At 43.4% G+C, this 24,381-nt stretch overlaps 2 protein-coding genes across 4 annotated transcripts in view; one reads left to right on the top strand and one right to left on the bottom strand.

The window, feature by feature from the left end:
* Positions 1 to 9,855: 9,855 nt before the first annotated feature.
* Trim59 (tripartite motif containing 59) lies at positions 9,856 to 21,502 on the top strand. Of its 3 annotated transcripts, none has more exons than XM_052731980.1 (3): positions 9,856 to 10,027; positions 10,920 to 10,994; positions 18,707 to 21,502. In XM_052731980.1, the coding sequence occupies exon 3, from the start codon at positions 18,710 to 18,712 to the stop codon at positions 19,940 to 19,942; it is 1,233 nt and encodes a 410-aa protein (XP_052587940.1). In that variant the 5' UTR covers positions 9,856 to 10,027; positions 10,920 to 10,994; positions 18,707 to 18,709; the 3' UTR covers positions 19,943 to 21,502. The 3 variants fall into 3 exon arrangements, with proteins under 3 accessions (XP_052587940.1, XP_052587941.1, XP_052587942.1); XM_052731981.1 differs by lacking the exon at positions 9,856 to 10,027 and adding an exon at positions 10,228 to 10,249; XM_052731982.1 differs by lacking the exon at positions 9,856 to 10,027 and adding an exon at positions 10,235 to 10,253.
* Positions 21,503 to 21,618: 116 nt separating this feature from the next.
* The window catches only part of Smc4 (structural maintenance of chromosomes 4), a 38,714-nt gene continuing 35,951 nt past the window's right edge, over positions 21,619 to 24,381 (bottom strand). Inside the window, exons 23-24 of the mRNA XM_052731973.1 lie at positions 23,214 to 23,397; positions 21,619 to 23,019 (exon numbers count right to left, since the gene is read on the bottom strand). Coding sequence (XP_052587933.1) covers positions 22,867 to 23,019; positions 23,214 to 23,397 — 337 coding nt within the window. The 3' untranslated portion in view covers positions 21,619 to 22,866. The remainder of the gene's footprint in view (positions 23,020 to 23,213; positions 23,398 to 24,381) is intronic.

The following is a 24,381-nucleotide window of genomic DNA, read 5'->3' as shown; positions in this document are numbered from 1 at the left end:
TGCTGAGCTGCTCTATATGGAAAAGCAAATAGACTGTGCTTTACTCTGGGGGGGGGGAGGCTGCAGGGGAGGAGGGAGGAATGGCAGTGTGTGGTGATGAAGCCATCACAAGACGGGACCCATCTCTGCCAACATTGTCTGGCTCTAACAAACATCTTTTTGTTTAAGGGCAATAGACTTCCAATTGTTCATTGGCAGGTGGTTGAAACTGTGACTTGTTTTCAACACAGTAACTGGTAATTTGAACAAGAACATACCAATTATATAGCAAGTTGATTTTGTTCTTCAATTGTCCCTTTAAAACCTACATAGTAAAAGAGAGAAGAGGAGAGAGAAAGGCTATATATATATATATATATATATATATATATATATATATATATATATATATGTGTGTGTATACATAGTTATATGCTGTGGGGTGTGCTGTGGGATGGTCTGTATGTCAAATGTGTTGCTGATTGGTCAATGAATAAATCACTGATTGGTCAGTGGCCAGGCAGGAAGTATAGGCGGGACTAACAGAGAGGAGAATTGAGAGAACAGGAAGCTGGGTGAGAGAAACACTGCCAGCCGCCATCAGGACAAGGAAGATGTAAAGTACCGGTAAGCCACAAGCCACATGGCAAGGTATAGATTAATAAAAATGGATTAATTTAAGCTGTAAGAACAGTTAGCAAGAAGCCTGCCACGGCCATACAGTTTGAAACCAATATAAGTCTCTGTGTTTACTTGGTCGGGTCTGAGCGTCTGTGGGACTGGCGGGTGAGAGAGATTTGTCCTGACTGTGGGCCAGGCAGGAAAACTCAAGCAACAAATGGCGCCCAATGTGGGGCAAGAGTTTCCACCTAAAAACTGAGAAAAAAGATTCTAAAACGGAGCTAAAAACAGCTTCCTAATTGTCTGTCTCAAATGAGCGGCAGCTGCCGGTTTGAGCTACTGGCGGGTTCCTAGTGTGCGCGCTTGACCTGCAGTATGGCGGGAATGAGGCCTCTACAAGTGGCACATTAAGATGTTTGGTGGATTTAACCTTTACTAGTACAAAACAAAAAAAAAGAGGTTTCTGGGCTACATGCTGCTTGGATAAAAGCATAGACCCACAATGGCTCCCAGAGCTGGCGGTAAGCATACCGCCGCCATGTTGGGAAGCTGAGATGGGCGGAGTCAGCAGCCACAGCTGCTGCAGTTTAAGGCAATAGATTCACAATAAGACAGATTCAAATGTAATAGTTTACAATGTGTGTAAAATATACGTAGGCTTGAAAGAGATTAAAAAGGTGATATATACAGTTATAGAAACAAATACATAGTTTTAAAAAATAAAGTCTTTAAAGAGACAGTAAAATTAATATAAAAAATAAGCCACGTGAAGATGAATATTACACAGAGAATCTGGATTGTGTTGTCTTTGGGATTTTTAACTGCAGAAAAACATTTGATTGTAAAAGCTGTTGAGTTATGCCAATATGTATATTTTAAAGATACCTTGACTTCAAAATTTGGATATAAGGATATGTTGCTTTGGAAAGGAGACTCTGCTTTTGTTCCCACAGAAAGCCAAAGACTATGGATTTGTTCCAGATTAAGACACATCAGGTTTGACCAGCCAAGCCCACCTGAAAGGTCTCCGATGACACCATGGCCCAGATGATCCAACATCCAGAACCGTTTCAAGGCAACTGGCTCAGATGATACACCCTCATGGACTACTCCATAACCCTAAAATATTCTTTGTGTCCCCATAAGATACAGCGCCCCCCTCCAGCAGGAAGTAGTAAGAAAAGCTACGCCCAAATTCCCAAATATACCAAGCTGACTTTGGAGATGTGTAAAGGTTAAAACCTTCCTTTTTAAGAAAAGAAAAGGGGAAGTGCTGTGGGATGGTCTGTATGTCAAATGTGTTGCTGATTGGTCAATGAATAAATCACTGATTGGTCAGTGGCCAGGCAGGAAGTATAGGCGGGACTAACAGAGAGGAGAATTGAGAGAACCGGAAGCTGGGTGAGAGAGACACTGCCAGCCGCCATGATGACAAACAGCATGTGAAGATGCCGGTAAGCCACGAGCCATGTGACAAGGTATAGATTAATGGAAATGGATTAATTTAAGCTGTAAGAACAGTTAGCAAGAAGCCTGCCACGGCCATACAGTTTGTAACCAATATAAGTCTCTGTGTTTACTTGGTCGGGTCTGAGCGGCTGTGGGACTGGCGGGTGAGAGAGATTTGTCCTGACTGTGGGCCAGGCAGGAAAACTCAAGCAACAGGGGTGTCTTTCTTTATGCTGTGAATATGTGTTGCTCTGATTGGTTGATAAATTAAATGCTGATTGGTCAGAAGCCAGACAGGAAGTATAGGTGGGGTAAGCAAACAAGGAGAATTCTGGGAAGAGGAAAGGTGGAGTCAGGAGTCGCCAGCCAGACACAGAGGAAGCAAGATGACAAGGCAGAACTGAGAAAAGATAACAAGCCACATGGCTAAACATAAATAAGAAGTATGTGTTAAATTAAGTGTAAGAGCTAGTCAGTAATAAGCCTGAGCTAATGGCCAAGCAGTTATAATTAATGTAAGCTTCTGAGTGATTATTTTATAAGTGGGCCACGGAACTGCAGAGGCCTGGCAGGACTAGAGAAACAATCCGGCTACAGTTATATAGTTTAAATTACTTTCTGCCACAAGCCATAGACTGTGTAACAAAAACCTCAGTACCAGGCATGAGGAGATTCTTCTTGAACTGTTGGTCAAGGGAGTCTAAGAGACCCACAAAACAATATGAGCTAATGTGGTTACCCTTGGTTGCCTCCCAGAATTTTAAGATAAGAGCCTATTGCTAAAGACATCACACACTTCGGACATAGGACTTGGAGGAATAGAGCTGAAACTGACCTGGAAGCTGCCTTCCTAAGGACTGGCTCTTACAGTATCAGAATATGTTATACAAGCTACCAAGGGAGAGGAGCAATTGGTAGTTCTACCCAGCTCTAAAGCCTAGGAACCACACGAATGACTGAACTGGAAAGAAATTCACAATGGTGCAATGGTGGCACTTTTATCTTGGAAGCAACCAACAGCTGTCTAATTGGACTTAAGTCCCACTTAATGGAAGAAATGCATGCCTGGTCCTGGAAACCTATCCAACTACCAGTGACTGGAGAGGTCATAGACCCAGAGGAGAACCTACTGCCATTTTCCGAAACCAATATAATTTCTAACTGTTTTCTAAATATTTATCCTTATACCCACATATAACTGTAGTTCTTACCCTTCATCAAAAAAAGCTTCTTTTTGCAACAGGTGAAGACCATTACAGAGATCCACAACTGGTCAAAATGCAGAGAAGTAGTAACTGTGGGGTCCCCCATCTCAACGGATACATCTGCAGTGCGGCACCCACACTTAAGGCTCGGGGGAAATTGTTGAAGAGGGGTCAGAAAGGTTGTAAGAGTCAGCGGTCCTGGAAGTCAGCTGTGAGATTGTGCCCCCTAGACATAACAGGGACAAGGCACCCATGAACTTTCAACAACACAGTTGCCTGAACAAGAATGGCATAATAACCATACTGATTGATATGCCAATGCAGATAGAAATTCCACGAGGTCCCACCCCTCCATGAAGAGCTCCATGTGGTCATTGGCTGCTGAGAGAGAGAGAATCAGTTTTCTCCAGGGATGAGTTCCCACATAAACCCATTCCATAATTCCAAGTGGTCAGCCCTAGACCCATGTGCATGTGAGCAAAAGTAAATAGATTCAGGAGACTATATGTATTTACATACATTTAAAGAAGAGATATTAATCTGGGAGGGGCAAGGGAGAGGTTGGAGAGGGAAGTGGGAAGGGTGGGAGTAATGTAGATGCAGTGCTCATCTATGAAGTTCTAGGGGGAAAAAAACTACTAAGAAAACCCTACTTAGTAGAGAAAGATTTCCTCCTGAGGAGATGAACCTTCATCAGGTTCATGACTTTTCTAGTCATTGTTTGGTAACTCCAAATCCTAAGGCCTCCATAAACTACATGTCAGAAGTTAATTCCGTTGGCACTTTGTTTGGAGTTATAGTTACCCCACACCTCAAGCGAGGCCCGCTAGAAGGGGTGTCTGGCTCATGGGGAAGATAGGGGTTTGGCTTTGTTCCAAATGACTTCCTCTGTAAGCTTCCCCTAATCCCAACTGTTTCTTAACTGCGATTGCTATCCATCTGTGTGTTGGTGTGGAGGCCGGAGTAGAAAGTGAAGTAGAGAGCTCACAGTCCTTATGAAAACCCACAGTCACCATGGAAGCTCATAGTCGCCATGGAAGTTCACAGTTGCCATGGAAGCTCACAGTCACCATGGAAGCTCACAGTCACCATGGAAGCTCACAGTCACCATGGAAGCTCACAGTCCTTATGGAAGCTCACAGTCACCATGGAAGCTCACAGTCACCATGGAAGCTCACAGTCGCCATGGAAGCTCACAGTCACCATGGAAGCTCACAGTCGCCATGGAAGCTCACAGTCGCCATGGAAGCTCACAGTCGCCATGGAAGCTCACAGTCGCCATGGAAGCTCACAGTCGCCATGGAAGCTCACAGTCGCCATGGAAGCTCACAGTCGCCATGGAAGCTCACAGTCGCCATGGAAGCTCACAGTCGCCATGGAAGCTCACAGTCGCCATGGAAGTTCACAGTCGCCATGGAAGCTCAGTCACCATGGAAGCTCACAGTCGCCATGGAAGCTCACAGTCACCATGGAAGCTCACAGTTGCCATGGAAGCTCACAATCCTTATGAAAGCTCACAGTCACCATGGAAGCTCACAGTCACCATGGAAGCTCACAGTTGCCATGGAAGCTCACAGTCACCATGGAAGTTCACAGTTGTCATGGAAGCTCACAGTCACCATGGAAGTTCACAGTTGCCATGGAAGCTCACAGTCACCATAGAAACTCACAGTCACCATGGAAGCTCACAGTCACCATGGAAGCTCATAGTCACCATGGAAGCCCAGTCCACATTCTCTTTACCTAGATGATGCTTTAAAAAGAATCTTGCCAGGCAGTGGTGGCACATGCCTTTAATCTCAGCACTCGGGAGGCAGAGGCAGGAGGATCTCTGTGAGTTTGAGGCCAGCCTGGGCTACAGAGTGAGATCCAGGACAGGCACAAAACTACACAGAGAAACCCTGTCTCAAAAAACCCAAAATAAATAATAAATAAATAAATAAATAAATAAATAAATAAAAAGAATCTTTTCTCCAGGGAATATTCTATGGCTAATTAGAGACTCCAGAATTCTTTGTGTTTGGTTGGAACCTCCATTGCTCCATTGCTCCTTCATGGTCTGAGAAGCCCCAATCCTGTCTTTCCAAACCTCACCCACTTAGAGAGTCTCTGAACAAAGAAAAGGCACCAAAAGCCCGGTTCTGCCTTCTTGGCGGCTGTGGTAGCTCCTTCCCTGAAGTTGCCAGCGGCCCAAGTCCCTGCCTAAAGTGTTCAGCTTTTGACCACACTTGGGCACAAACCCAGCTCATGGCAGACACGTCATCACCCCTCAACTACCAGCTATATAATCTCCCTGCTTTAGTTCAGGTGTGTGCCTTCTCCAGCCTCCATCTCTGGGACTGGAGAACCCACCTGGGAGATGCCTTGCTCAAATAAACCTGCTCTACTTTTTCAACCCGACTTGATCTAGCTTACTCTGTGGGTGGAGAAACGTATTATCGGGGTATAGAAAACCTATTCCTTTCCAGGTAATGTACCACTGGGGTGGGGGGGACCACACCTGAACATTACCCAACCTAGTGGCTGACCAGTACTGTAGGCTCATTACATACACTTGCCTCAGCACCCAGGACAGCAGTGACTCTTAGTATGTCTCTGCAGAGGCTTGTTTAGCCCTCTAGTTGTCACAATTGGGTAGGACCTTTGGCAATTCCACTTTAGTACCCACCAGTGCTAAAGTGTTCCTCTTAGATTAACCAAGGATTTAGTGAATGCCACAGTCTTACCTTGACTTTTTACTAGGTTTGAAGTGAAGGGCAGATACTAGGGAAAAGGGTAGGACTAAAAGCAACCCCTCAGCCCTTTTCAAGAGAGTTCTCCCTAGTCTTCTATTAACCCTGCACACCTGAGGATGAGAGGCCAGGCATCCCCTCACTATTCTGAGTGTCTGTGCTCTGCTGATAAACCAGGATTGCCTCACATTCACTTGACATTGGAAATCTTCTATCCTGAAGCTATGCTAACATTATTTCAAGCAATGTATGGGTGGGGAGCTTGCTAAGATTTGTACCCAATTCCTTAGGAGCTGGCAACAAAGTTATCATCCTGTGACCTTCATGGCCCCCAGAGAACAGAACAGGCAAAAGGAACATTTGCCCTGGGCCTGAAATCTTAAATTTGTCACAAAGACACAATGACAAAGTTGTTTAACCATGGTTGTTTATTTATCTATTTAGAGTCAAGGTGTCAGTAGCATCCAGGCTGTCCTGTAATTCACCGCTGCCTTCTCAGTTTCCCAAGTGCTGACATTACAGGCAGATACTATGAAATCTGTTTTCCCACCGTGATTCTGATGAAAAGCATTACAGATGAAGCATAATCTTTTTATGTATGTTTGTTTTGAGATAAGGTCCCAATCTTGTAGTCCAGGCTGTCCTCAGACTCACCATGCAGTTAGAGGCTGGCCTCTAACTTGCAATGATCCTCTTGCCTTAGCCTGCAAAATGCTGGGCTTACAGATGTGAACCACAGCATTTGACATGGAGGACATTCTTAACCACACACTGGTGCAGCTAATGCTCCGTGTTCAGTGCCATCTCAAGTTATGCTGCATTGGTATGTTGATGGCTACAAGCTGAAATCACTGGAGGAACTCGGACTTAGACGGGGCCACCGGGCCCATGTTTTCCTGTCTGCAGCAAACAGATTCTTGTGGCAAGGATCTCCTTCAGGTATGAAGGCCAGAAAATGGCCTTGCTGGCCTGAGATTGCTAGTTGGGGCTACAGTGAACTCAGACAAACAAGCTCTTTGAGGCAATCCTTAGCTTCTGCTGGCTTCTACCTGTACCCATTATCTTTTAGTAACAGCTCTAGGATTTACCACCTAATGCGTTTGTTCTGCCATTCCTTCACAAATGTATTGTTCTTTGTCTAAGAAAGGATACACGCTTCCTATTGTTTTTAATTTTGGTTATGTATACGAGTGATTGCCAGTGTAAGTATATGCCAAATGTGTGTGGGTGTCTGCAGAGCCAGGTGACAGCATTAGATCCCCTGGAGCTGGAGTTACAGGGAGTTGTGAAGGGTCCACTTCCATGCTGGGCACTGAACTCAGGTATTTGGGAAGCATAGTAAATGCTCTTATTTGCTCAGTTGCCTTGGATCAGTTAACAACAACAACAACAACAAAACAACACAAAACAAAAAAACCCCAAAACTATTTATCTGTTCACTTAATGTGTTTGGGTGTGCTTTGTAACATGCATGTATGTGTGTGCCACACTCATGCCTGGTGATCTTGGAGGTCAGAAGAGAGCATCTGATCCCCTGTGACGGTTGTGAGCTGCCATGCATGCTGGGGATGGGACTGAACCCTGTCCTCTGGATGAGCACCTTCCTGCCTCAGTGCTCAAGACACAAGGTGTCAAGCAAGGAGCCTGTGGAACACCAAGAAGTCAACACACACAGCTGATTTGCTTATCAGTGTTGGGGACTGAAGAAGGCAGGCCAGCACTGTAACTGAGCTACATCCCCAGCACAGAATTCATGTTTTGTTTCGCCATCTTTTCGGTATTATACCTGTTAACAGACACAAATACTTACCACCTTTTGTCTTTTTTTTCCAATATTCTATCACAAAGGGATTGTTGGGACTGCATATGTCATAATGGAAATATAATCTAGAAAGAGACCCAAAGCAGCTAAACTTTTTTTGCAGACCCAGTTTTTGTGAGGCCCAAGCACCTCCACATGGGATATTTTTGGTTTATTGCTTTTAAGCTTTCATCTTAATTTGTTTGAGTCTTAATTCTCTTGTCTCTTTTTTCCAGGCCAGCACTATTATCTAAAGAGTGCATGTCATGATCCATAAGGCCGAATGCTGGGCATTGTGGAGTTGCATTGTCTCTGAGGCTCCTCGACCTCTCTGCCCCTCTCCCATGTTTGGTTTCAGAAATCTTTGGCAGCGTTGAGAACTTATGACCTCTTAAGCCATACTCCTTGAAGGCGCAATTGTAGCGTTTTCTTCCCTTCTCCCTCCCTCCCGTGTCTTCCATCCTGTCTGAGATAAGGTCTTGCTGTGTATCTTAGCCTGGAATTAGCTATTCAGCCCACAGTGGCCTTTGACTGGGGCTCTCCCAGCCTCAGTCTTCCAAGAGCTGGGATCACAGGCTAACACCACCACTGTGGACGCTGCCCTTCTTTGATAATGTCACTTTCTTCAATCAGCGCGTCTGTCCTGTGTCTGTGCACCTGTTTTGGGGCTATCATCCGTTTTCCCTTCTACTTCTTCAGGTGTTAGAGCTTTGGGGAAAACGACAGCCAGTAAGGGCTGCTTCTGCCTTCTTGCAGTAAGGAAGCATGGAGATGAAAACAGGTGGCATTAATTATAGCTCACAACATCACTACCCATCAGTACTCAGCCATATTCACTCTACAGGCGATTACACGTTTACAAGACTTTACATCTTTTAAACATCTGCGTGTGTGTTGACCTGCATGTGTGTGTACGCACCAAATGCATGCCTGTCGCCAGCAGGGTGGGTGGGCAGAAGGCTGCATTGGATGCCCAGACACTGGAGTTACTGAGGGCTGTGAGCTGCCTTGTGGGTACTGGGATCCCAATCCGAGTCCTCTGCAAGAGAAACAAATGTTCATAGATGGGCCACCTCTCCAGGTCACCACTACACTTTATTAAGAGAAGAAAAAAAAAATTATGTAAGTGTAGTGCACGTATTGCTATGGAAAAAAAGAGTCACAGCATAGTATTTTGGTGACGTTAAAAAAGCCACCAGGCTGACTTCAACGTTTAAAACGGATCTGCAAAATTGAAACGCATCGTTATCTGTGGGCGTCCCTGGGATCCGCACTTCACAACTCCTTAGGAAGCTGATCTCAGGCCTCCAACTACTACTATCCGTTTTCCGTTCTTCATGTTTTTCTGTAATCGAAGTGTTGCGGCGATGCCCAGGGCGCGGAACCCTGTCTACCTGGCACAGGAGTACGACTTTTATGCGAACTGGGACCGGGGCCGGGACCAGGGAGCGTGTCTGGGCAGCGGCATGGAGTTTCCTTCTCCCTGAAAGTGAAAACAACTAGTTACGGTGCTCTCTGGTCCCTCGTGTGAGACGGAGCCGCAGGAAAGCCGACCAGGGTGGGCCGTCGCGGGCACCGTGGCTGCAGCAGGGCAAGGAGGAGGCGCCGGGCGGCTGGCCCGCTCGGTCAGGGCGCCTAGGGTCCGGGGGGAACGGGGTGCCCGGACCCGGGGCCTCGGCGGGGCGGGCGGAGGCCGTGCCCTCCAGGCGCTGGCGTCGGCGGGGGGCCGGGGCCCCGTGAGGTAACAATGGAAGGCTCCGCGTGGCCAGCGCCAGCGCGGGCGGGCGGGCGCGGGCGCGAGGAAGCAGCAGAGCCGCCGAGCCACCCCGAAGCCTCCGGCGGCCCGCGCGTCCCCGGCCGCTCGGCCCCGCCCTCGCCAGGCCCTGGCGCCATCCCGCCCCCCCTCCTCACCCACCCCCTTCTTCCCGGAGGCGCGACCCGGGCCCCGCGCGAGGCGCGTCCGACCCAGCCGCCCTCCTCCGCAGCGGCCCGCCCGCCCGCCGAGTGCGCAGGCGCGTCGCCCGCGGCCGTTGACTTTCAAAGGCCGCCCGCGCCCTCTCATTGGCGGAGGCGGCGCCGTTGAAAGTGGCTCGGAGGCGGCGGTGGCGCCGCGAGGCCCCGCCCCCCCTCGCGGGCACCTGAAGAGTCGGGCGAGCGGCGCGCAGTGTGCGCTCCCGGGACCGCCTGGCACCCTGCGCCGTCCGCCCGCGCCGTCCGCCCGCGCCGTCGCCAGCCTAGCGGTGAGTACCTCGGACTCCCGGCGGCCCCGACGAGGCGGCTCCGAGCCCCGGCTGCCCCGGCTGCCCCTCCCCGATGCCCGGCTGCGTCCGCCCGGGACTGGAGGATGGCTTGGCGGGCTGGGCTCCGGCGGGCGGGCGGGCGGGCATGCATGCTCTCGCCCCACGCGCGCGGGTGGAGCGGCGGCGTGGAGCTGCAGGCGGGCCCGCGGCCCTTCGCGGTCGGTGGGTGAGCCGAGGGGACCCCCGCAGGAGCAGGCGGGGTGGTTGAGCCCCGGACATCCTGGAGGAGAGGGGACGACTGCCATCTTGAGCTACTACTTCTTTGTTTGGGGGGGTTCGCGTAGAACTTTACGCCCATTTTACAGATGGCAACCTTCCTAGGTAAAGCTGACCGAGAAAGTCCCGCAGCGTTCCAGAGACAGGAACTGGGACGTGGGCAGAAACTTAGGTCAGTAGTTAGGAACCGGTGAAATCGATGTGGGCATGGTAGTGCACACGTGTGGTCCCAGCGCGGGAGACAGAGCGGGGATCTCTCGGGAGTTCAAGGCCATGCTGGTAAACCAGCGAGTCCAGGTCCTCAGCGAGGGCTACACACAGTTAGACCTGGGCTCAGAAAACCCATCCAGCCCCACTAGGAGAGCTTAGTGGGAACATCGTTTTATTGGTTACATTGTCCAGACTCCTCACTGATGATGCAGTGTGTTGTAAAAAGTCCTTTGTGTGGCAAAATCGTTGGGCTTTTCAAGATGAAAGGGATATTTCTTGCAGGCCGTACTGGCTGTTTGTCACTACTGTTAAAAAAAAAAAATCCAACCATCGGGCAATAGCATAGCTTCCTTTTTTTTTTTCTTTACTTTACAAAATCTGAAATATAAAATTGTTCTAATTTTAGAATAACAGAAGGAGCTGGGAAAGTTGGAGACCATAAAGTATATTCAGTATCCAGATCAGGAGATCAGCAAACCAGGTAAGCTCCGGGAGGTAAAGTTTATATGAAGAAATTTTTACAGTGTGTGATCTGGGCTATGATGCAAAATGTAAAATAATCTTGAAAAAAGATGTATACTGGTGGTGTATAAAATTCTAACCATCTTATGGAGGAAGTGTAATGCAAGAAATAAACAACTCTCATTTGACTTAATCTTAAAAGATTTTCACCTTTTTTTGTTGTTGTTTTGGGGTTTTTTTCAAGGCACGGTTTCTTGGTGTAACCCTGGCTGTCCTGGAACTAACTTTCACTGTAGACCAGGCTGGCCTCAAACTCAGAGATCTACCTGCTTCTGCCTCCTGGAATGCTGGGATTAAAGGTGTGTGCCACACTACTTCCTGGCAACCCCACCCCCACCCCCACCCCCACCACCAGGGTTTCTCTGTGTAGCTCTGGCTGTCATGGAACTGGCTTTGTAGACCAGGCTGGCCTAGAACTCAAAGAGATCCGCTTACCTCTGCTGGGACTAAGGGCGTGCACCACCACCATCCTGCAAGATTTTCACTTTTCTGTAACAGAAATTTTACAAGAATGCCAGTACATCTGAAGGCATGCACACAAATGGTGGTATTGATACATTTGCAGACTGCACTTACTATTTGAGTTATTATTCTTTTCTGCTCAGCATTAACATTAATCTACATCCATTTCTAGTGACCCAAGACACTGAATTTAGCCTGGTAAAATACCAGATTGACTTTAGGTAATGTATATGTTGACACTGCCTCTCAGCAAGTGTGTTGCTGAATGTTTTCCATCAAATATTTTTTCACTTTGAAAATTTTTTTTTTCAAGACAGCGTTTCTTTTTGTAGCCTTGGCTGTCCTAGAATTAGCTCTATAGATCAGGTTGGCCTTGAACTCACAGAGTCCTGCCTGCTTCTGCCTTCCAAGTGCTGGGTTTAGAGGTATATGCCTGGTTAATTGAAGTAATTCTTAAGTAAGTCTAATTTCATGAAGATCTTTTATCAGTTAGGGCCACAAGGCTGTGAGGCCCTGGCGGGGTGGTAGCACCATATGAATTTTCCCAGACTTTGGCTGACTCACCAGAAGGCCTGTGGCAAGTCATTCAATTTCTTAAGAAACTGTGAAATATAATATGGCCCTGTGTGATGGAGTACAGCTTGCAACCTCAGCGCTCAGGAGTTCAAAGACACCTTTTGTACATGTCAGTTTGAGGACAGCCTAGAACATATGAGACCCTGTTCAAAAAAATGAAATAAAACTAAAACGTAATGAATATTTTATAACATTCATGTTCAAAGATGAAGAGCAGGTAAATGTTAATTAACACTTAATAGCAATAGCGCAGGATCAGGAGTTGTATACTTAATGCTGCTGATATTTAATCTATTTATATCTAGTATCATGATTATACACTGTAGTTCAGTTTTCTTACCTAAAGATGAGAAATTTAAAAGTGTTTTATACAAAAGCACAGAAATTTGTGAAATAATTTACAAATAGATAGTTTAGCCCCAGAATTCATCCCAGTGTTAAAATACAACCTGTTGCTGGCTGGCGATGGCACACTCTTTAGCTCTAACACTCGGGAGGTAGAGGCAGGTAGATCTCTGTAAGTTTGAGGCTAGCCAGGGCTACATGGAGAAACCCTGTCTTGAAAACCAAAACAAAAACCAACACCCCCAGGCTGGCCTAGGAGCTGTTCCTCAGCGATGCTCAAATGATCCTCCTATCTCTGCCTCTGGAGCAGTCCAGGTGATCCATAGAATGCCCTGCTGTGCTTTGTTACAACTCTTTTTTAAGTAGAAAAAGTTGTTTTTTAACTATAGGTTTTGCTAATGCTTTTATTGTTACATGTGAATAAATCACGCACGTATAGAATTCTGGGGTAGTGTCTTTTGCCTTTTAGAGTATATAGACATTTTGTAATACTGCCTTACAGCAGCATTCCTTGTTGCTTTGTATGTATTCTGGCTATCTATTTTTGTATAACGTTTGAAAGCTTGGCTAGCTCTGGCCAAGAAGGCCTCTTTACTAATATGTCTGACATCTCAGTGCTGTTTTTAAAATCCAGGTAGCCTAGACTTCTTGAATAGCCGCTGGGTGCGAGGGTGTGGTTTAAGTGAAGAATGTCTCCCATGGGTTTAGGCATTTGAAGTGAATACTGGTCCCCAGCTGGTGGCACTGTTGGAGAGATTATGCAACCTTGCTGGAGGACATGTCAGTGGGGCTGGCTTTGAGAGTGGAAAGCCTTACCTCACATGCAGTTCTCTCTGTCCTGTGCCTCCTGTTAGCCATGTGAATCTCCTGGTTTCCCACTGCTCTGCTGTCCCACTGCTCTGCTGTCCCGCTGTCTGGACTGTAGGCCAGAATAAACTGTCTTCTCTAAGTTGCCTTGGTCATGGTGTATTGTAAAAGGCTTAGACCCAGAACTCAAAGCATTGCTTGTTGGTCAAAGCAGTCATTTGACCTATACAAAATTTTCTGGGCGTGGTGGTGGTGAATAGATTTCATCTCTTGATAAAAAAGAGTAGCAGCTAGGTCATGTTACAGAACAGCATGTATAAGGGGTAACTGGGGTCTTCTAGGTTTGGGGTTTTTTTTAGAAATTACCATGTTCTTGACGGAGTCTAATTTACACAGCTCAGGCTGTATCTCACTGCTGCTGTTTTCTTGGTTTGCATTGTGCATTTCTGCCTGGCCACTTGGAGGACTGTCTATCTTCTTTTAATAGTTTATTAGAGTTCTAGTTGTATGCTGATTAAATGAAACAGCTAAATATAAAAGTTGGCAGATACTTTGAACTCCCTATTCTTGTTCTTTAAAACCTATGACATTCATCTCCTAACATTGTCTTTTAGTTTTTACTTCTGTGTTTTGTAGCTGAAGAGTTCCTGTGTACTGGTCGGCCTGTGGTTGGGACAAATCTCTCCTACTTGCGTCCCCCAAGTAAACACACAGAAGCTTATATTAATTAAAACTGTTCAGCCATTAGTTCAAGCTCACTACTGACTAGCTTTTACACTTAAACTCAGCCCATTTCTGTTAATCTATATGTCACGTGTTCCATGGCTTTACCTGTGTGCAATTACATGCTCCCTGGACGGCAGCAGGCTGCCATCTCCTGACTTCCCGGAATTCTCCTTGTCTGCTTGTCCCACCTGTCTGGCTACTGGCCAATCAGCGTTTTATTAAACCAGTGTATTATCCCACAGCAGTGTATTAAACCAGTGTATTATTAAACCAGTGCATTATCCCACAGCAGTGTTTCTTTTTTCTTTTGTTTTTCTGAGAAAGGTTCTCACCATGTAGCTCTGGCTGTCCTGGGACTCACTGTGTCGTTCAGGCTGGCCTTGAACTCACTGAGGATCCTACTGTTGCTGTTCCCCAAGTGCTTGGGATGAAAGGCATGTGACTCTGCCCAGTTTCACTTCTGTATTTTAAATAATACGTTTTTAATGTATTTAAATTTCTTACCCCATTTTTTTTTTTTTTTTTTTTTTGGTCTGGCAAGATGGCCCAGTGACTGAGTGCTTGTCACATAAGCCTGATGACCAGAGTTTAATTACTGGAACCCATGGAGGAAGGCGAGAACTGATTTCTGAAAGCTGTTCTCTGTCCACATGCTTACTGAGATGCACATATGCATATACTCATATCTAACACACATTCAAAATAATACAAATTTGACATTTTTATTAAGTATTGACTTATCTTTCATTCTTTTTTGAGGCATGGTTTCTCTGTAGCCCTGATTGTCCTGGAACTCTGTAGACCAGACTGACCTCAAACTCAGAGATCCCCTGCCTCTGCCTCATGAGTGCTGGGATTAAAGGCATGTGCCACCACTACATCCCTCTTTGGATTTTTTGTTTTGTTTTAAGATAGGGTTTCTCTGTGTAGCTTTGGCCGCCCTGGAACTCACTGTTTAGACCTGGCTGGCCTTGAACTCACAGAGATCCACCTGTCTCTGCCTCCCAAGTGCTGGGATTAAAGGCGTGCACCACCACCACTGGTGGCTTTTTTTTTTTTTTTTTTTTTTTCGAGACAGGGTTTCTCTGTGTAGCTTTGCGCCTTTCCTGGAACTCACTTGGTAGTCCAGGCTGGCCTCGAACTCACAGAGATCCGCCTGGCTCTGCCTCCCGAGTGCTGGGATTAAAGGCGTGCGCCACCACCGCCCAGCCTTTTTTTTTTTTTTTTTTTTTTTTTTTTTTAAATAAGGAAAATTTTAGGTTTCTTTATCCCACCTTCCAGTGTAATTTTGTCAATCTGGTAAATTAATATTTGGTATTGCTTCATTGTCTTGTAGAGTCCAGTGTTGCCATTGATACTTTGGAAACTCTACAACTTAAAAGTTGAGCTATTTGCGGGGGGGGGGGGGGGGGGGGGGGGGGGGGTGTGTGTGTCATTAAATGGATTCTCAGAGATACTTTCCCCCACCCCCCAAAATCTTTGAGTTTGTGCAAATATGTATGCCGCCCTCCCTTGCCAGGGCATGTGTGGAGGTCAGAGGACAACCTCCTAACTTCTTGGAGACTGGGTTTTTTTTCCACCTCTGCCTCCATCTTGCTGTCTGGGTGCTTGGTTTATTGATATGTACTATGCCCAGCTTTTCGTGGGTTCTGGGGATCCAAACCCAGGTCCTCAGGCTTGCATTGGGAAATGGTTTGCTCCTTGAGCCATGTCCCAGCCCCTCTCTAGCTTCCTGTGAGAGATACAGACTAGAACTTTGAAGGTTAATAATACTAGCGCTATTTTACTTTGTAAGCAAACTAGTCCTAAGATCTGATTTTCTTCCAGTTTTGCTGCCTGCACACCAAATAGCTAACGATACTAAATGTGGATCGAATGTATGTCGATTGCTTCAATTTTACTCTTCCAGAGGACTAGTCTGTCTGTATTCCTTCATTGTGTATTTTGACATCATTGAAGTACTCTGAGAAACATGTTTGTTTTTCTTTGGTAATTTTTGTATGACTTCATAGCTCTCTGTGGGTGTGGGGTAATGTAAAGGTTTCTAAACACGCATTCACTTGCATTTCTTTGCAGTGACTGTCGTCTTCTGTACTGTTGCCCAATCATTAGTTTCCTGGAATCCTGTACAGGTCAAAACTTAGTCTCTACCTGCCACAACTTGGCTCGTTATGGATCCTGAATATTGTCAGACAGACAGTACATGATACATTTTCTGATGGGCTCTTCATTGCTTCTAACAGATTTTATTATTAAAAAGCCCAGATTGCCGGGTGGTGGTGGCGCACGCCTTTAATCCCAGCACTGGGGAGGCAGAGCCAGGCGGATCTCTGTGAGTTCGAGGCCAGCCTGGTCTCCAAAGCGAGTTCCAGGAAAGGCGCAAAGCTACACAGAGAAACCCTGTCTCGAAAAACCAAAAAAAAAAAAAAAAAAAAAAGCCCAGATTGCTGTTAACACTGCTATTGTTTAGATACTATTTCTGACCTTATAGGAGGCTTACATTCTAATACATAACATAAATGTTAGAAAAATTCTTACAAAATCTTTTTTTTTTTAATTTTTTTTTCTTACAAAATCTTAAGTGCTTGAAGCAAAAATGTCAATTTACTTAATCTAGGGTAACAGCAGTCTCACAGATGGTTAGAGCTAAGGACTAAACAGATCAAACGGGGCTTTAAAGAACAATTAGTTTTAAATGCAGTTGCTACAAACTTTTTTTGGTAATGCTGGAGACAGAATGCAGGACCTCATGCATCTAGATAACACACTCTACTAAGCTAGCCCTAGCCCTAATTTTATATAGGTTTTGTCATTTTTTATACTCTTCATAAAGAATACCTAGGATTTGTGTAAGGTTCTATAAACAGTGATGTACTTGATTTTTTTTCCCTGCCAAAAGGCTAGGCAGTTTTGAGGATTATGGCTTGCTGAGAATGATACAAAGGAAAACTATAAAAGTAGGCTGCAAAACTGCCTGCTTCTTTTGGAAATATTAATAGCTTATGGGGGTCCATCATCTGTCAATGAGCCTCTGAACTATTGCTGAGTTTCTTTTTCTGTTTTAGGGATAGTGTAAAAATACATTTTTAAAGAGTCATTTTTAGTGCGTGCGTGCATTGTGGGGCAGGTATATGCAGGTACTGAGAAAGTGTTGGATACCCCGGAGCTGGTTTTGTATGTGGTTGAGCTTCCTTATGTGCTGGGAACTGAATTCTGATCCTCTGGAAGACCAAGTTTGCAGTCATAACTACTGAGCCATCTCTTCAGCCTCTCAAACATTTTAAATGAAGAGATGAATGGTATCCTTTCTTTTCTTTACCATTTGTTTTAGATTCTCAGTACTTGTCACCATAATCAACTCTTACCTTTCAAATCTATTTTTATTGCCAATGCTAATTATAATTAAAGCTTTTTTCCTGTTGTGATATTTTATTTGTGCTCCAACAAATAAAACTTATCTGGGGATCAGAAGACAGCCAGCCACTAGATTAGACATAGGGGCCAGGCAGTGGCACGTATGCCTTTAATCAGGAGGCAGAGATCCATCCATCTCTTTAGTTCAAGGCCACACTGGGAACAGAGCCAGGTGTGATGATGGCACACGCCTGTAATCCCAATCCTTGAGATCTCTTGTCTTTGCTTGGGAAGGACACACACCTTTAATTCCAGGAAGTGATGGCAGGAAGCAGAAAGGTGTATGATATGAGGTGGGAGGACCAGGAACTAGAAGCTTTTAAGTAGTTCAGCTAAGACCCTTCCAGGTAAGGACTCAGAGGCTTTCAGTCTGAGGAAACAGGAACACTCCCTCTCTTTGGCTGAGGATTTCCTAGAGGTAAGACGTGGCTGGCTTGCTCTCTCTGATCTCTCAGATTTTACCCAATATCTGGCTTCAGGGTTTTTATTTTTTTTTATTAATAAGACCTTTTAAAATTCGTGTTACATTTTCCCTTTCAAATTTTCAAGTTAAAATTACCGCTTTATAGGGGTTGGGGATTTAGTTCAGTGGTAGAGTGCTTGCCTAGCAAGTGCACGGCCCTAGGTTCGGTCCTCGGCTCCAGGGGTGGGCGATTACAGCTTTATAGAAAACTGCAGTACAGGTCTGGATCTGGGGCTGTATAACTCATTGTTGAGTATTTGCCTAGCATGTACGAGGCCTTGAGTTTGATTATTAGCACCACAAAAGAAGGGCAAAAGGGAGAGAGAAAAATAGGAATTGCATATGCTGATCTTAAATTAATAGTCATTTCTAGAGAAGTTAAATATAATTTGTAAGAATTATTGAACCAGTTGTGATGCCTCATACCTGCAACTCTGGCATTTATCTCAGCAAAAAACCAAAATGATCACAATCAGGTACATTTTTTTCCTCCCTTTAAATTGAATAATTTTGTTAAGCCTAATAATGTTATACAAATGTCTATTCATTAGTGTTTTACACATTACAAAGTGCAGTTTTTACAAAAAGACTTACATATAGTAATTGTGTAAGTAGAACATCAACTGAATTTTAGTTTTCATTACATAAAACTAGTTTGACTAATTTAAAGCATTTTATTACAGATTAGTTGGGATTTTGTTGGAAAGGAATAATGATCCACTTATTAATTCAATTACAAAGAAAGTGTCAACTAAAAAAATCTCTGGCAAATACAGTATTTAATTTGAAGGTCATGCCTAAAACCTTACATAGTATGTGCCAGATGTATGTTATATGTAGACTTACTGGTTTTTTTTTTTTTCTGTGTGTCTTGACAGGAAATGCACAATTTTGAGGACGAGTTAACGTGTCCCATTTGTTACAGTATTTTTGAAGATCCTCGAGTACTACCATGCTCTCATACATTTTGTAGAAATTGTTTGGAAAATGTTCTCCAGGCATCTGGTAACTTTTATATATGGAGACCTTTGCGAATTCCACTCAAGTGTCCTAACTGCAGAAGTATCATTGAAATTGCTTCCACTGGTATAGAATCCTTACCTGTCAATTTTGCATTAAGAGCAATTATTGAAAAGTACCAGCAAGAAGACCACCCAGATGTTGTCACCTGCCCTGAACATTACAGGCAACCATTAAATGTTTATTGTCTACTAGATAAAAAATTAGTTTGTGGCCATTGTCTTACTATCGGCCAACATCACGGTCACCCTATAGATGACCTTCAAAGTGCCTATCTGAAAGAAAAGGATACACCTCAGAAGTTGTTTAAACAGTTAACTGACACACACTGGACAGATATCACTCGTCTTATTGAAAAGCTTGAAGAACAGAAATGCCATTCTGAGAAAATGGTTCAAGGTGATAAGGAAGTTGTTATCCAGTATTTTAAGGAGCTTACTGATACATTGGAACAGAAAAAAAAATATTTTTTGGCAGCTCTCTGTGATGTTGGCAAGCTGGTTAGTCAAGAATACACTCCACAGATTGAAAGGGTGAAGGAGATAAGAGAGCAACAACTTGAGCTAATGACAGTGACAACATCTTTACAAGATGAGTCTCCACTGAAGTTCCTAGAAAATATTGATGATGTCCGCCAGCGTGTGCAGATGTTGAAACGAAGACCACTTCCTGAGGTGCAGCCTGTTGAAATTTACCCTCGAGTAAGCCAAGTACTAAAAGAGTGGAGCAGAACAGAAATTGGACATATTAAGAAAGCTGTCATTCCTGAAATGAGAATTTCTTCAAAAAGGATGTCATATTCCTGGCCTGACAAGGATGAAAAAGAAATGGAATTTTTTAAAATTTTAAATATTGTTATAGTGTCACTAATTTCAGTGATATTAATGTTGATACTCTTTTTCAGCCAACACATAATCACCTTCTTAAATGAAATCACTTCAACATGTTTCTCTGAAGTCTCTTTGTCTCTTTACCAAAGTTTATCTAATAACTTATATGACTTAAAAAATACGGTATGCTACACTTTATATTTGTTAAAGGAATTCATGTGGAAAATAGTTTTTTCGTTTGAAAACCCAAATCAGCAGTTTTAAGTGGACTTATTCAGTATAGCAGAGGCTAACCATTGCTAGATGGAAGTCAGGGTAGCAAAAGTAGCAAATTTATAGAAATATAAGCCTTCCATGATTGGATAGAAATGGTGGTCAGAAATGATACATTATCTGAAAGATGACTCATCCACTTAGAAAATTATAATTTTTGATATGAAATAGTTTATTTGCTTGGTAGTGTTTTAAATATTCTTTAACAAATTTTTTTTGTTATATGTTGCAGGAGTTAGCATTGCAGTTCTTTGTATATGTAGTTATTAAACAAAGCTTTTCAATGTATAGATGGAGGTGGTAAAAGTTATAAAAAATCAGGCCAGGATTGCTTAAACATCTTTTTGGTCAAACAATTGTTAAAGATTTAAGAGCATTCATTCCAAATAGAGCCACCGCTTTTGGATAAATCGGGTGTCTAGTACTTATTTTATATAAACTGATTGCATTTAGGAGCTAGCTGAGTTTAATGGCTGGAGAATCTCTAAGTCAGGGTCAGCCTGGATATCATATTGAGATCTCCAAAACCAACCAAACAAAAAGGTTTAGTGGCAGAGCCCCTGCCTTTTCTACTGGCTCTAGTACCACAAAGCAAAACAAGTATATATTTTGCTTTTGTAGTGTTTTAGTCTTGTTCTTAAACTATATGAAACATTTACATTAGGACAATAATGTTGATGTGATTCATTTAATAGATCTGGTATCATGTAAGCTATATTTGTCTTAAAATGGTCTCACTCTGTAGCCCTAAAGTGCTGGGAATTATAAGTATGAGCTGCCATAACTGGCTAGTCTTAAAAGAGCTCAGTAAGTCAGAACCTTTAATTCCCTTAACAGGGACTACTAGAATGATATTTGCAGCACAACTGGTTCACTGCCATTGAAATATTTTCCAGAAATCCCTTGAACCACCACCTGTGGACCTTATTTTAGAGGTCAGAATAAGAATGCTTTTAGCCCTATTGATTCATTATAGATAAAGCTGTGTTCAAGTCAAGGTTAAAACAATGCTGAGAAGTTTATCACTAAGATTAAGTCATTAGGTCTACTTAACAGAATCAGATTTGATCCAGCATAATTTCAATATCCTGAGGCCATTTGGAACAGGTAATGGAGGGGAGGGGGAACAATGTTCAGTTAACAGACACATGTGTCACACGTGAGTGCTCTTTTTAAATGTTAGCAAGCAAAGGTTAGCTAAGACATTTTTCACGGGGGTTACTAACTATAAATGAGAAACCCAAGTAATGCAGTGCCATGTTAACAGGTAGGAGAACTCATTCTCAATATGCTTAAAAAAAATGGAGTAGGCTAAGATTGTTTATTAACTGAAACTGACATTTCAATCTAAACAAGTATATGCCTAGTGTTACCTTATACCGGACCATTTTTAGTACACAACCCTTTGTTTTCTGGTAAGAGTTACTATACTTACTATTTTATTTAATTTTTCCCAGGCGGTTAAGATCATAAAATTTAAAGCACACACATTTGGAAATTCTGGGTTTTATGTGTAACAATATATTTGAATAAACTTGGTATTTTAGTGAATGGCTTAGGAAGTGGTGTCTTTGAATTTCCATACGGCTTCTGAATATTCTTTCCTGAAAAGTTAAGATATAATTCATTCATTTTCATTACTTGTGTGCTGCTAATTTGTAGTGGCTTTATTATGAATCATGGTCCATGGTAGGAGGCATTTAATTAATTACTTTAGGATAAGCACCTAGAAATTTAATAAGACAAATACTTTGTTGTTTGAGATAGGAACTCACCAGGTAGACCATGCAGGCCTCTTACTGCTGGGATTAAAAGGCATACACCACCACACCTGGTGATGGCAGACTTTAAATTCAAATTCCTTCTGAAAATGCCAATTTATTTCTACTAGCATAACCTTCTTTAGACAATACAGTTGAGTGTAGTGGGGGCATTCTGACTACAAGATTTACACATGCAAACATCTGCTTTTACACTTCTGTGTCTCATGTCATCCCATGACACCTCCACAATCCCCAGTTCTCACTGAACTCAGTTTATGGATTAGCCTACATAGGTAGTCCATGATCCTCAGGCATGGTCTGGCCTGCCTCCATGACCCTTGGATTACAGCTCTATTAAAAGAGATAGTGGAATACCTGTAATGCCCATTATGGCAGAAGAGAATCAAGGTGAGATGGGTTACACTGAGCACTGCCAAGCAAAAACACCCTCATTGGCGTGCCCTTCACAGGAATGCTGATCTGGTCCCCACCACAGGCATGGGAGAGTTGGCCCTGTTGACATGGGCCTAGGAGAGCTTGCTCTGCCTCTCAGGCCCCCATCTGCCCCATCTTTGACCTGCTGGAGTATGTGAAGGGACTGGTCCCTCTGAAGGATTACAGCAGGATGTCCAAGAGGAGTTTCGGTGAGGGTCTAGTGATGATGGTGTGCCAGAGGCCTTGGAACAGACCAATACTCATTGCAATGAACGTTTTACAGCTGGGGCTTACCGGACAAAAGGGCATGCATGACACACCACAGCTCCTGATGGCACTAGGATGAATGAAGAGGTGTTGGAATGATGGAGGAGTATTATGGTTATTTTTGTTTTTAATTTTTTGGGAGTTATGCTGAAGGGGGTAAGAGGCAGATATGGAAGGACTGGGAGGTAAGCGGGATTGAATTTGCATGTGAAATTCCCAAGGAATCAATAAAGAATTATGTTAAAAAAAAATCAAGACCAAACCAGCTAGACTCATTTTTATGATACAGAACTGGATACAATTTTTTAGACATTATCACTAATAAAACAGAAACCACTTGTCATACAACTTAAAGGAAAAGGTACTTTATACACCTTACAATTCTTTACAGTTAGAAACCTAGAAATACTAAATCTAGGTAAATTTGAAGACTCTTCAATATATACAAGTTCAGCCAAGTCCTTTAGATGCAATTTCTTTTGGGTTCACAGCAACACTTTTTGTAATATTGTATGTTTTATAAATTCCAATAAGTCTATCTGAGATCTCAAACATATTATTCCGAAGAGAAATTATTATGAACTGGGCATTTTTTGTTTGTTCCTAAAAAGAAAAAGAACAGTTAAGTCATATAGTGAATAGGCAAGCATTACTCCAAAGTTTTGGGCAATAATTCTGACAGATGATTAACATATTTGCACTGATAAAGGACAATTCATAAATGTTGAGGTTGAGAGGAATTTGGGTAAAGTTAAAATCCCGATAGCAAGAAATAAAATTTCCAAAGATTTACTCACATATATGTAAAATGCAACAATGGACACATTTTTAAAATCCAGGGCTGCATCGATCTCATCCATGAAGTAGAGGGGAGTGGGTTTGTAGTGGTGAAGAGCAAACACTAAGGCCAATGAACTAAGGGTTTTCTCTCCTCCTGAAAGGTTAAAGATCTTCTTCCAACTTTTCTTAGGTGGTCGAACACTGAAATAATTAAGAAATGTTACTAAATGCCTTGTAAAACTAAGGCTAAAACTTCAAAAGTGTTCTAAATCTGTATGTCTTCACAACGTAATGACCTTTTGTTTTTTCTTAAAACCTGTGATCCTCCTGTCTAAACCAGATGAGTGCTGGGATTACCTGTACACATCCCCATGGCCTGGCTGTTGACCTTTTTTTAATCTAGTTAGTTTACAGAAATGTTATTGGAAGATGAACATGTTAGGAATAGCTACCAGAATTTTATTTTTTAGATTGTGGAGACAGGGTTCTTTGGAGACAGGGAAAATGCCTGCTTCTGGCTCCTGAGTGCTGGGAAATTAAAGGCATGTGCCACTGCTGCCTGGTCATCTACCAGAATTTTTTTTTTTTAAGACTTATTTATTATGTATACAGTGTTCTGTCTGCATGTATGCCTGCACACCAGAAGAGGGAACCAGATCTCATTATAGATGGTTGTGAACCAACATGTGGTTGCTGGGAATTGAACTCAGGACCTCTGGAAGAGCAGTCAGTGCTCTTAACTTTTGAGCCATCTCTCCAGCCCCATCTACCAGAATTTTAATATTAAAACAGTAAGCTAGCTACTACTTGTTAATTTCTCTTAACCAATTTTGTAATAGATTAAAACTATTTTGCTGTTGATGGAGGCCGTACTACCTTGTCTGAAGGTCATTTCAATGTTGCCTAAGCCTGGCTTTCTGGCCTGTGAACTTCGGTTTTTGCTCCCATCTCCCTGTTGTGATATGCCAGGATTATAGATGTTGGCATACTGCATCTAGCTTTGAAGAAAATTTCCTTTTTTTTTTTTTTTAAGATTTATTTATTTATTATGTATACAGTGTTCTGTCTGCATATATACCTTCAGGCCAGAAGAGGGCACCAGATCTCATTATGGATGGTTGTGAGCCACCATGTGGTTGCTGGGAATAGAACTCAGGACCTCTGGAAGAGCAGCCAGTGCTCTTA

Source organism: Peromyscus californicus, unplaced genomic scaffold (genome assembly GCF_007827085.1).
Source record: "Peromyscus californicus insignis strain IS unplaced genomic scaffold, ASM782708v3 Scaffold_9__1_contigs__length_137607984, whole genome shotgun sequence".
Taxonomy (NCBI): Eukaryota; Metazoa; Chordata; class Mammalia; order Rodentia; family Cricetidae; genus Peromyscus; species Peromyscus californicus.
Note: the sequence above shows the minus strand (reverse complement) of the source record. Positions and strands in the feature narration are given on the sequence as shown.

What these genes read in the sequence shown, in the direction of transcription:
- Trim59 (XM_052731980.1), top strand. Translation starts at nt 18,710, where the DNA reads ATGCACAATTTTGAGGACGAGTTAACGTGTCCCATTTGTTACAGTATT.